General features: G+C 44.1%; 1 protein-coding gene across 3 annotated transcripts in view; it reads left to right on the forward strand.

Moving 5' to 3' along the window:
- Positions 1-13575, forward strand: part of GYG2 (glycogenin 2) — a 31051-nt gene that overhangs the window by 6900 nt on the left and 10576 nt on the right. For 2 of the 3 annotated variants that reach the window (XM_024756288.1, XM_024756289.1), the window contains exons 1-6: positions 1126-1278; positions 1854-1971; positions 2974-3136; positions 5270-5396; positions 6957-7179; positions 9186-9341. In XM_024756288.1, coding sequence (XP_024612056.1) covers positions 1265-1278; positions 1854-1971; positions 2974-3136; positions 5270-5396; positions 6957-7179; positions 9186-9341 — 801 coding nt within the window. In that variant the 5' untranslated portion in view covers positions 1126-1264. Of the gene's footprint in view, positions 1-1103; positions 1279-1853; positions 1972-2973; positions 3137-5269; positions 5397-6956; positions 7180-9185; positions 9342-13575 lie in introns of those variants that run through there. The other variant, XM_024756290.1, reaches the window with a different exon arrangement.

The following is a 13575-nucleotide window of genomic DNA, read 5'->3' on the forward strand; positions in this document are numbered from 1 at the left end:
CATCTAATGGTGATTTTTCTCTTTCCCTCATTCCTTCTACGTTTATTACTTGGAATTCTTCTGGGAGGAAGAGCTACCCCTTTTACCCCATTTACTTATGTATTCACTCGTGATATCAGTATGGATCCGTGAATATTAATTTTATACTTTAGGTTTTGTTGTTGTTGTTTTTGGTGGTACGCGGGCCTGTCACTGTTGCGGCCTCTCTCGTTGCGGAGCACAGGCTCCGGACGCGCAGGCTCAGTGGCCATGGCTCACGGGCCCAGCCGCTCCGCAGCATGAGGGATCTTCCCGGACCGGGGCACGAACCCGTGTCCCCTTCATCGGCAGGCGGACTCTCAACCACTGCGCCACCAGGGAAGGCCCTGGGTTTGTTTCTGTTTTCTTGCCCAAATTGCGTCAGCTTTGGCTACTGGGACCTCCTCCTGATTGACTTACTGTATCCTTTTGACATGCCCCCATCCTTTTTCTAGCACCTTCTTAATTTTTTGTCATCGCAAAGATATTCCAGGCAACAATGAAGTAGAATTTAAGCAAAAAAAAATTTTTTTTTTTAAACATCTTTATTGGGGTATAATTGCTTTACAATGGTGTGTTAGTTTCTGCTTTATAACAAAGTGAATCAGCTATACATATACATATGTTCCCATATGTCTTCCCTCTTGCGTCTCCCTCCCTCCCGAAGCAAAAAAAAATTTTTAATGGAACAGAGGCACATTTCATTTTGATGAAATGTACATTCTTTCAAAATTTGAGTCTCAAACTTGTATGCAACGAGCAATGTAGGTTTTGAATATGTAAAGTAAAAACTGATGGAGATCTTCTGTTGGTTTCTACCTACTCAGCCTTCCCTTCTCGCTGCCCATGCACTTTAGAAAGAGAAAGTACCTTCCTAAGAGCTGACCCGAATCAGTCTGTGTTAAGATGGTTTAATATGTCTTGCTTTTCACGTTTGCCTAAGTGTTAAGCGCGAGTGAATTGTGGGCAAAGCCACGAGACCCACGTGGGGAAAATAAAGTCTGGTATGAAGACTGCAGCAGCAAGGGACAGCATGTCTCATGTTAGATGGTGGGCTGTTCTGGGATTTGGCATGTCTTTTCCAGGGTGATCCTCTCGAGCGTGTTTGATGAGATCATCGAGGTGAACCTGATAGACAGTGTAGACTACATCCACCTGGCCTTTCTGAAGAGACCTGAGCTCGGAGTCACCCTCACCAAGCTTCACTGTTGGACACTCACCCATTATAGCAAGTGCGTCTTCTTGGATGCAGACACCCTGGTGAGTACAAGGGAGAGCAAGGACCAGACCCTCCACTTGTTGAGGAACCCCCGACAAAGACCATGCTGCTCCCTCCTTAAGCAAGCTGCTAGCTCGTGCCGGTGGATCCCCACCAGGTAACGTCCATCACTATCACCAACATCGTTTAGTCGATCAACATCAGATAGAACACACCTACTGCAGTGGACCCTGCTGAGGACACTGGGATACTTGAAGGCATGTTCCTTCCCGAGGAGGGGTTTGTGATCACATTATTTCATCTACACGAAGTGAAATATTAGAGAAATATTCTTCCTTGATTGTACCGTGAATTATAGAATCCTGAAGGGACTGGTCCACCTGTCTTCTGAAGCTGTGGCATCCCCCATTGTCATTTGGGGTAGTTACCTTTGGTGTAGGAGCCCAGGATGGGCACTTTTGTAAACAGCCATTGGAAAGTTGAAATGTAAAATGAGGTTGGAGTGTCAGAGATACATTCGAGCTTGTCTTGGTTGTGCAAAAGCAGCTCTGTAGGAAAACGGGGGTGGAGAGGAAAATAATAAGTGCGTAATCAGAGTAATTTCTTTCCCAAACAGCACAATTCAGAAAGCCGGTAGGTGTTGGAGAGAACTGCTGTTGGTGGTCAAGCTCTCGAAGACAGTGGATTATATGATACTGACTTGCAGACCTCTCTGTTTATGGATTTCCAGTCTTGTAGGTCACATTTGCTAGAGGAAAGAAAATATATACAGTTAAGAGCATTCCATGGAGGATCTTAAGAACCTTGAGGTGATAATTGCATTTCAGTGACGGTGTTACTTCAAACCCTTGAAATAAACCAGGGAGCAATCTTACACACACACTCTTCTCTTTTGAATATAAGTCTAAAAGAAGAGAGTCAGGGGCTTCCCTGGTGGCTCTGTGGATTAGAGTCCGCCTGCCGATGCAGGGGACGCGGCTTCGTGCCCTGGTCTGGGAAGATCCCACGTGCCGCGGAGCGGCTGGGCCCGTGAGCCATGGCCGCTGAGCCTGTGTGTACGGAGCCTGTGCTCCACAATGGGAGAGGCTGCAACAGTGAGGGGCCCGCGTACCGCAAAAAAATAAAAAAAATAAGAGAGTCAGTCAAAAAATTGGGTATAAGTTTCCCATCACTGAACGTTGTCTGGCCCATTGTGAAGTTCCTGTTGCATTTCTCACTTGTGCCCCAGAGGTTCAGAGAAGCGTCACTGTTACTGAGTCCAAGCTTGTACTGCCCACCACACGAGACAGGCCAGTAAATTGAGAGACGAGGTGTTGGAGCAAGGAATAATGACTTTATTCGGAAAGCCAGCAGACCGGGAGGATGGTGGACTCGTGTCCCAAAGACCCATCTTCCCTGAGTTAGAATTCAAGCTGCTTTTCTACTAGAAGGGGAGGGGCTGAAGTCCTGCTACTGGTCAGAATTTCTTCCTTCTTGCAGCCATTCACAGGTGGGCCCGATGAGGTTTTCCTGTGAGCGAAACAGAGGTATTTTAGCTTAACACTCATTGCACCGGAGGCAGGGTTCCCGGAGATGGGCCATTATGTATTGTTTAAGCTTATGGGCAACCTCCCTTTGGTGTTTAACTTCCAGCAAAAGCAGTAGAATACAGAGGTTAAAGTAAGAGAAACAGGTCTCATATGGGGTCAGATTGGTTCTTCCCTGTGCGATCGTACGGGTCCCCCCTGTTGCTCCAGGTGCTGTCCAATATCGATGAGCTCTTCAGTAGGAGAGAGCTTTCTGCGGCCCCAGATCCCGGATGGCCGGACTGCTTCAACAGCGGGGTATTTGTCTTCCAACCTTCCCTGGAGACGCATGGCCTCTTGCTGCAGCATGCCACCAACCACGGCAGCTTTGACGGTAGGTGAAGGGCAGCTGGACGTTTGTGGGAGAGAATGGGGCCTGAACGCATCCCTCTGGCCCACCGACGGCTATAGTCCTCACCACCCCGTATCTGTGAGTGGCAAGTTAAAGTTGGGGCTTGAAGAACAAGTGCAGGAAGAGGTGAAGATGTAAGTGAGTAAGTACACGGTAGAGAGGACCGTTGAAAATATCTTCGATGGGTAGAAGGGAGAGCTCCTCAGTCCTGATCCCATAGGATGTGTGGACAACCTTTCTTTGAAGGGCCCGATAGGCGACTTCCCTGGCGGTCCAGTGGTTAGGACTCCGCACTTCCACTTCAGGGGGCACGGGTTCCATCCCTGGTTGGGGAACTGCGATCCCGCAAACCTCGCGGCGCAGCCAAAATAAAGTAAAAAAGGACCGGGTAATTAATGTTTTCAGCATCGCGGGGCGTATCATCTCTGTGACAGATACTTATCCCTGTAGTTGTAGGCTGAAATCAGCCATTGACAGGACTTAAATGAGCGTGGATGTGTTCCAGTAAAACTTTATTTACAAAAATGGGTGCAAGACTTCGTTGGCCAACCCCGATATAGAATAAAGGGGAGAATGAACTGAAACCAGAGACTTGCCTGAAGAGGCATTAGTAGATGGGAAAAATACTAGAATTTTTGTAACGTGAAAGAAAATGGTAGACTATTGAAAAATTGGAATGTAGATTGGTGCAGCCACTGTGGAAAACAGGATGGAGGTTCCTCAAAAAACTAAAAATAGAGCTGCCATAGGATCTAGCAATTCCACTTCTGGGCATATATCCAAAAAAAGCCCAGAAATGCTCATTTGTAAAGACACGTGCACCCCAGTGTTCATAGCAACGCTATTTACAGTAGTCAAGCTATTGAAGAAACATCAATGTCCACAGATGAGTAGATAAAAAAGATGTGGTATACACACAATGGAATATTACTCAGCCATGAAAAAGAATGAAATAGTGCCATTTGCAGCAACATGGATGGACTTGGAGGGCAGGATGCTAAATGCAACAAGTCAGACAGAGAAAGACAAATGCTGTGTGCTGTATGGTATCACTTATATGTGGACCTAAAAAATACAACAAACTAGTGACTATAACAAAAAAGAAGCAGACTCATAAATACAGAGAACAAATGAGTGTTTATCAGTGGTGATGGGGAGGCAGAATAGGGATAGGGGATTAAGAGGTACAAACTATTAGGTATAAAATAAGCTACAGGGACATAGTGTACACCACTGGGAACCGAGCCAAGATTTTATAATGACTATAAATGGAGTATAATGTCTAAAAAATTGTGAATCGCTGTTTTATACACCTATAGCTTGCATACTATTCTACAGCAGCTATACCTCAATAACAACATAATAGTCAACATTGATAGAAAAACTCCTTCTAGGTAAGGACGAGGTAACAAAGTTGGCAAAAATGATGGGAACGGCGATTGTCAATACCAGATAGAATTCCCTGGGGAGGAGTGGAGAATTTTGGAGACAATGTGCGATTTTATTATTAATTGTTTGCGCCATCGGTGGAGAATTCTGGAGAGACTATGCACTTTTTATTGTCATTTCATTTTATTTTCTTTTTTTGGCTGCTTTGGGTCTTAGTTGTGGCACGCAGGATCTTTGGTTGAGGTGTGGGCTCTTCTTTGCGGCATGCGGGCTTCTCTCTAGTTGTGGCGTTTGTGTTTTTTTTTCCTGTCTCTAATTGTGGTGTGCGGGGTCCAGAACACATGAGCTCTGTAGTTTGCAGCACATGGGCTCTCTCGTTGAGGTGTGCGGGCTCAGTAGTTGTAGCGCGTGGGCTTAGTTGCCCCATGGCACGTGGGATCTTGGTTCCCGGACAGGGATCATACCCGCATCCCCTGCATTGGAAGGCAGATGCTTTACCGCTGGACCACCCGGGAAGTCCCGAGACTATGCACTTTTTAAATGAATGGTGTGGGTTATCAGTCACTTTTGAGACAACAACCATGTTTTCGTGGGTTGAGAGAGGAAATGTAATTTGTGCGCTGGGATACCAGTGTCTTTCCATTATGTCTTCAAAGATGTCTTGCATTCTCTTGGTGCACTATACCATTCTTTATTAACTTCTTTGGCTGTTTGTTAACTCTCTAGGGGCAGACCAAGGCTTGTTGAACAGTTTCTTCAGTAACTGGTCCACAGCAGACATCCAGAAACACTTGCCATTCATTTATAACTTGAGTAGCAACACGGCCTACACCTACAGCCCTGCTTTCAAACAGTAAGTTTCATGCCAAGCCCAATTCTTCTATACCTGGTCAACCATCCTCTCTCAGAATCTGATAGCACCTTTTGGCATTTTGAAGGGAAAAAAAAACCCAGATCATCCTTCTGCTGGCTTATTTATTGCCTTACATGATAGGTAATCAAGGCAGCTAGGCTTAATGAGACTGGTTCCCAAAGTGTTGCCCAGGGAACCCCCAGGGGTTCCCCGCCCCTCTTTCAAGGGTCTTTGAAATCAAAGTGACTTTTAAAAAATTAATTCTAACATGTCATTTTCATCGTTTCACTCTTGTTTTCTCGTAATTGGACAGTGGGATTTTACAGAAACGCCATGACGTGATGTGATAAAAAGCATTGCACTCAATGCAGTTGCAGATATGAGAAACCTACCGTCTCCTCGTAAAATAGGCAGTGTCACTCAAATTTTTAAAAATATAGTTACATAGTTATATTTTATGAAAAGATACAAAAGATGTGACATTTTATGCATTTTAAAAAAATATAGTTATATAAGTTATATTTTATGAAGAGATATGAAAGATGTCACTTTTTACATATTTAAAAAATATAGTTATATTTTTATGAAGAAATATGAAAGATGTCACTTTTTACACATTTAGAAGACATATAGTAATATATAGTTATAGTTACACTTTATGAAAAATATAAAAGTTATGTTAACATATAATGGGCCCACGGTTTTTTAGTGAGTTGCTACATGGGTTTTCTAATTTCTCAGTTTTAACTTCTGTTGCGGTGAATATGGACAGATGGAATCCACATGAATAAACATCTTTTGTTCCTCTGTGATTTGTAAGAATGTCAAGAGGTCCTAGAACCAAATGTGTGAGATCCACTGCTCTAGGGGACATTGTTATAAGTGAAAATGGAAAATCTGAGAAGATTTTGAGCGTGCTTTTATAATAGGGACTGCACTGCCCGCAAGGAGGCAGACACTGGTTTGTGGGGTGTAAAGCCATCATATCCTTTTTAACGTAAAAAGCACGGCTGTACCTACAGAACGTAGATATAACAGGGCAAATATGATATTAAAATTTCATAGGAAAGCAATTAAGAAAAAATTGTTTAAAAAGTTTCGAGGTTGGTGAGAGTGGTGATAATGAAAAAAAAAAAAGGTCGAGAGGGTAAAATTCACCATCTTGTACAAGAAGCCAGTTTTCTGGTCTGCAGCTTGCGTTATCTACTATAAAATCAGTGTTTTAAAGTTTTTATCGTTTTCAGGATAAGGTGATTTGGGCTACGGTACTGCCCATCTTTCTAAAAGACTCCTGATTTCTTCTTCCCGTTTTGGGGAACATCCCAAGTGAGTTATGATTATGTTTCTTGGTCTGTGGAAAATGAAAGGCTGCAAACGTGGATTGATGAAGCAGTTATTTTTACTGCAAGTCTAGGTGGTCGTTAATGACAGGATCGTCCATAACTCGTTGAGATGCATCTTTACGTCCCGCTGTCTGTGATGAGTCCTGTGGTTGTCACAGGCTCTCTGTGTGTGGTCACTTCCAAGAGGAAGGCCGGATGCTTTGTGTTTCCTCCTCAGATTCGGCTCGAGCGCGAAGGTGGTCCACTTTTTGGGGTCCTCGAAGCCCTGGAACTACAAGTACGATCCCCAGACGGGCTCCGTTTTGGAGGAGGGCTCTGGGTCTGTCAGCCAGCATCAGACGTCCTTCCTTAACCTCTGGTGGGGGATTTACCACCGCAGCATTCTGCCTCTTTATGAAAATATCCGGCACGAGGACGAACAGACATCTCCAGGACACACAGTAAGCACACAATACCCTTGACATCCAAGAGTTCAGACCAGGGATAAACTCTCCGTGATCCACACCTGTGGGTTTTCTTCAAATACACGTTCCTCTCTCTTTTTTTGGAGTCTCTTCTCATTTTTTTTAATAAGTGGTTTTATTCTTTTTCAAAAATTAATTAAGTTGTTTATTTTTGGCTGCGTTGGGTCTTCGTTGCTACACGCGGGCTTTCTCTAGTTGCGGCGAGCGGGGGCTACTCTTCGTTGCGGTGTGCGGGCTTCTCATTGCGGTGGCTTCTCTTGTTGCGATGCACGGGCTCTAGGTGTGCGGGTTAAGCAGTTGTGGCTCGCGGGCTCTAGAGCACAGGCTCAGTAGTTGTGGCGCACGGGCTTAGTTGCTCCGTGGCATGTGGGCTCTTCCCGGACCAGGGCTCGAACCCATGTCCCCTGCGTTAGCAGGTGGATTCTTAACCTCTGTGCCTGCAGGGAAGTCCCTCTTCTCATTTTTTATGTTTTAGGAAAGACAGATTTAGGATATCTTAAGCAATTATCAAGTTATATTTTTATTTATTTATTTTTTAAATGTCACTTTTTATTCCAAATTCTTTTTTTTTTTTTTTGGCTTACAGGATCTTAGTTCCCTGACCAGGGATTGAACCCACCCCCTCAGCAGTGAAAGTGCAGAGTCCTAACCGCTGGACCGCCAGGGAGTTCCTAACCAAGTTACATATTTTAAAAAAATCTGTCAAGGCCTACATTAATGAAAGAAATAAGGTTTTTAAAAAGTTCAATGTTTATAGACATGTTCATTAAAAAAGGACGGAATTAGAAGATAGTAAATAATGTTGATACACACCAGGAAGGGATCAGGCAAGGAAAGATACGTCATTTCGTCGCAAGAAAGAAAGACCATAGTTGGAAGTTAATGACCAGCCAAACTTTAGGTCTTGTGCTAGTTTTCCTTCTGCATCTACATCCTATATTTAATGCAGGTGGATGCCGAAAGAGGCAGGCAACATTTTATTTATTTATTTTTTTGGTGTAAAACCATAAATGTTTCATAAGCAGAATTGCTGCTGTGATTTAGCAGGGCTGATGCATAAAAATAACTATTTAAATTAGCCACCTTCATCAGAGAAAGAGCCAGTCACAGATTAAGTGGCTAAAGATGATTGATTACAAATGTCATTGGAGGGGGCATTTTCCACTTTCCCTCCTCGATTGAAGTAGCATTCGGAGGTGGTTTCTTTTTTTTTTTTTTTTTTTTTAATTTATTTTATTTTTATTTTTGGCTGCGTTGGGTCTTCGTTGCTGTGTGCAAGCTTTCTCTAGTTGCGGCGAGAGGAGGCTACTCTTCGTTGCTGTGCGCGGGCTTCTCATTGCGGTGGCTTCTCTGGCTGCGGAGCACGGGCTCTAGGCGCGCGACCTTCGTTGTGAGCGCGTAATCTTACCCACTGGACCACCAGGGAAGTCCCTCTGCAGTGGACTTAACAGGGAGGCACCTGCCTTGCCAAAGTCCTTTTAAAATAAGGTCCCAGGAAATTTTATTTCCTGGTCAGTTTTTGATTAGTGCATGTATTGGTACAACAGAGTGCGGTGTCCACAGATGCTTGCATTGGGATCTTGAAACGAGTTCATATTTTAGCGTTTTTACTGTGGTTTCTGTTCGGTGCAGCTGGGTGCTGCCTTTCAAGAGAACTAAAGCTTTCTCTGACCATGCGACACGGGTGAGTAGGAGTTTATTCGATTCTTGATAGGAAGTTGCTGTTCTTTTCTGCAAAGCAGTATCGTAGGTACTGGGTTGGCTATGAAGGAAAATAAGACCTAGTCAGGTGGTTCTAAGCAGTAAAACGTGGAGAGCAGTCTAGGGACCCTGTGCCTGGGGGTCCTTCTCACCTGGAGCAGTAACGTGAACACGGATGTTGGCACTGGGGACCACTGGCCACATAGGGGAGGGGTTGGGCAGCGGGAGATTGGCAAAGATGTCAGGAAGACCTTGCTAAATGTGAATACCTTTTCTTGCAGACTCACCTCGGGGGCGCTGGGGTGCCTTGTTCAAGTTCAACGCCCACTGCTGAGGGTACCATTTGGGCGGAGGGGTCCCGCCAGCCTTGGCCTGAGAGCACCATGGTGGTGGTGGAGGAGACTCCCGCTTTGCCTGACGCATGCCCTCCAGAAGATGTAAGTACGTGCTCTTCGCACCGGTGCGATGGGGACACAGATGCTGGTTTCCCCGCGAGATGAAGCAGAGAGGGTGCTCCCCGGGGTTCCGGGGAGGGGCTGGGGGGACGGGAGGAGCCTGTCTTCAGTTTGCTCTGTGGTATTAGGGTCTCCTGAGTTTCTTTAGAGAAAGTGGCAAAATTGCACGTCACGGTAAAGCCAATGACGGCTACGTCCTAATCCCTGGAAGCTGGAAATGCTGCCTTATATGGAGACGGGGTCTTTGCAGGCGGGATTGAGTTAAGGACCTTGACGTGGAGACGTGGTCCTGGATTATCCGGGGGCGGGACACAGTGTCATCACAAGGGTTCTCCTAAGAGGGAGGCGAAAGGAAGCTTGACGAGATGGGAGAGAAGCAGGAGTGAGACGGGGAGCGATGGGAAGATGTGAGCTTCTGGCTTTGAAGGTGTACAGGAGCCACAGGTGCCTCTATGCGCTGGAAGAGGCGAAGAAATGGGCCATTGGCTAGAACCTCCAGAAGGAACTCAGCCTTGCCGAGGACACCTGCCCAGTGAGACCCAGCGTGGACTTCTGACCTCCAGGACTGTTCATGTCATCAGTCTGCACTGGATGTTTTTGTTCTGTTTTTCACACTTGTTGAAGGTTGATTCTTTGCCAGGTGCAGCCCCGAACACTGTACGGTAGACTGTTCCTGTTCAAAAGCACCAGAGCACAATTCTTGTGTCCATTTTTTAAGACTAATTTTTTTTAGAGCGTAGTTGCTTTACAGTGTTGTGTGAGTTTCTGCTGTACAGCAAAGTGAATCAACTCTACGTATCCATACATCCCCTCTTTTTTGGACTCCCTTCCCATTTAGGTCACCACAGAGCCTTGAGTAGAGTTCCCTGTGCTCTACAGTAGGTTCTCATTAGTGATCTATTTTACATATAGTAGTATATGTATGTCCATCCCAATGTCCCAATTCATCCCACCCCACCTCCCCTCCCCCGCAATAACCATAAGTTTGTTCTCTACATCCGTGTCTCTGTTTCTGCTTTGCAAATAAGATCACCTGTATCATTTTTCTAGATTCCACATAGAAGCGGTATTACACGATATTTGATTCTCTTTTTCTGACTTACTTCACTCTGTATGACAGTCTCTAGGTCCATCCATGTCTCTGCAAATGGCACTATTTCGTTCTTTTTCATGGCTGAGTAATATTCCATTGTATATATGCACCACATCTTCTTTATCCATTCCTCTGTCGATGGACATTTGGGTTGCTTCCATGTCCTGGCTACTATAAATAGTGCTGCAGTAAACATAGGGGTGCATGTGTCTTCTCTAATTATGGTTTGCTCTGGGTTTATGCCCAGGAGTGGGCTTGCTGGGTCATATGGTAGCTCAACTGTTAGTTTTTTGAGGAACGTCCATCCTGTTCTCCACAGTGGCTGCACCAGTTGACATTCCTACCAACAGTGCAGGAGGGTTCCCTTTCCTCTGCATGCTTGCCAGTATTTATTGTTTGTACATGTTTTGATGATGGCATTGTTTTAAGCCACCTAGCTTGTGTCTCTAAAAATGAGAAGGTCTTTGCCCTTCTATAAGGAAGGGGTGCTTTTTTGCAGTGTGTGTGTGTGTATATTTCATTATTTTACACTCCCAGGCCATCTTTGCAATTAATTATGCAGCATTGCTGCCACCTACCGGCCATCCATTGAATGATTCGCTCTGCGTTCTTTATTTTGGGGATTTGGAACCAGTCCAAAAAACCAAAACAAAAACGATTATTTTCATAAATTCCTGTAACTGCGGAAGAGCTGGGTGTCTGGATCTGGGATCCTTATTGCAAACAGCAGCCTTTGTATGTATAGTCATGGCAGTGTCCAGGAGTAGGTCTCCGTTTTCAAAAGTTGAATTATCTCGGGTTTCCCTGGTGGCGCCGTGGTTGGGAGTCCGCCTGCCGATGCAGGGGACATGGGTTCGTGCCCCGGTCCGGGAGGATCCCACATGCCGCGGAGCGGCTGGGCCCGTGAGCCATGGCCGCTGAGCCTGCGCGTCCGGAGCCTGTGCTCCGCAAGGCCGCAGCAGTGAGAGGCCCGCGTACCGCAAAAAAAAAAAAAAAAAAAATTGAATATCTCATTTATTTCCCATATAAAGGCATGTGTTAGATAAATATTTTTGCAGTTTGTTATCTTCTCAGCCAAGTGTCCTGTCCTGTAGCCTCTTGGGTTGGGAAATGCAGTTAGTGGAAAGATTAGGGATGCCTTTCCTTGTTTTTTTGAAGTTGTTGGTTGTTTTTGCTATGTTTAATTTCTAAATGGTATCCTTGGATGAAAAGAAGTACCTAGTTTAGACCAATTTGTTAATGTTTCCTATATGAGTAGTGGGTTTTGTTTACCTTTTAGGAAATCTGTCTCTAAATCAGGGTCATAAAGCTAATCACCTCTGACGTCTTATGGATTTTTTATTCTTTTTACATTAAAGTATATAATTGATCTGGAATTGCTGTTACGTGATGAATGAGTTTGGGGTCCACATACATCACTGTTACGTGTGGATCTGTAATGAACTCAGCATGGTTTGCAGTCAAAACTGTTACATCTTCACTGCTTTGTCATGTCTCCTTGGCCATCAGTCAGATACTCACACGTTACTAGGTGGATCTATTTTTGGAGTCTCTAATCCTATGGGTTTCCCCCCCCTCCTTGGGAAATGGTATATATGTATATTTTAAAAATTGAAGTCTAGTTGAATTACAGTGTTGTGTTGGTTTCAGGTGTACAGCAAAGTGATTCAGTCATATGTATATATATATACTTTTTCAGATTCATTTCCATTATAGGTTATTATAAGGTAATGAATATAGCTTCCTGTGCTAAACAGTAGGTCCTTGTTTATCTATTTTATATATAGTAATGTGTGTCTGCTAATCCCAAACTCTTAATTTATCCCCCCCTTCCCCTTTGGTAACTGTACGTTTGTTTTCTATGTCTGTGAGTCTGTTTCTGTTTTGTAAATAGGTTCATTTGTACCTTTTTTTAGATTCTGCATATAAGTGATATCATATGGTATTTGTCTTTCTCTGTCTGACTTACTTCACTCAGTATGACAATCTCTGGTTGCATCCACGTTGCTGCAAATGGTGTTATTTCATTCTTTTTTATGGCTGAGTAATATTCCATTGTATATATGTACCACATCTTCTTAATCCACTCATCTGTTGATTGGATTGTTTCCATGTCTTGGACATTGTAAATAGTGCTGCTGTGAACATAGGGGTGTATGTATCTTTTGGAATTAGTTTTCTCTGGATATATGCCCAGGAGTGGGATTGCTGGATCGTATGGTAACTCTGTTTTTAGTTTCTTAAGGAATCTCCATCCTCTTCTCCGTAGTGGCTGCACCAATTTATATTCCCACCAAGGGTATGGAATTCTTACTTGGCAATTACCTTACAATGACACTCGGAAGGCTTTTCAAAATCATCTGACTTCCATTATTTCTCCAAGAATTCATCTCCCAGTCTTACGTTTATACATTTGAAGGTCATGTGTCTTTTTGGTCTGTGGCTGCTTTTAACATCTTTCTCTTAGGCTCCGGTTTTTATCATAATGACTTATTTATTATCATTTGAATTTACCCTATTTGGGTTTGTAGCACTTCTTGAAACTGTATTCCTTCTGCCCATTCTTTCTCTGTCTGTGTCTCTCTCCTCTTCCCACTTCCCTATCCTTCTGTGATTCCAGTGACATCTACAGTAGGAATTTCATCGCATCCCATGTGTCTGTGACACACTTCTCCCATCTGTCTTCCCATGCTTCAGTCTACTGGCCTATTTTCCAGTTAACCAGTCTTCTCTTTGGCTGTTAAATCAGCTGTTAAACCCACATCCTGCACACTTTATTTCAACTATCGTGTTTTTAGTCCACATAAACGCCAAATGTTTACGAGGGAGTTTTCAGTACTCCCTTGAAACTCTCCAACTTGTCCCATCATTTAAAGTATTTTCCACATTCAGTTACAGTCTGTGTGCCATCCACCATACATCTGCGTCTCGTGTGGATCTGATTTTGTGCTTTGATTTCGTTTTCTCTTGATTTTCACGCCTTTGGTCTTGTCTGGCTGCATGCTGGTTAATTTCTGGTAGACTGCAAGACATTATGTATGGAAAAATGGCAGGGGTCCTCTGAGGCTCTGAATCATAGTATCACCCAGAGAGCATTTTTTTTTTTTTTTTTTTTTTTTTTCG

Source organism: Neophocaena asiaeorientalis, unplaced genomic scaffold, assembly GCF_003031525.2.
Source record: "Neophocaena asiaeorientalis asiaeorientalis breed wild unplaced genomic scaffold, Neophocaena_asiaeorientalis_V1.1 scaffold69, whole genome shotgun sequence".
NCBI lineage: Eukaryota > Metazoa > Chordata > Mammalia > Artiodactyla > Phocoenidae > Neophocaena > Neophocaena asiaeorientalis.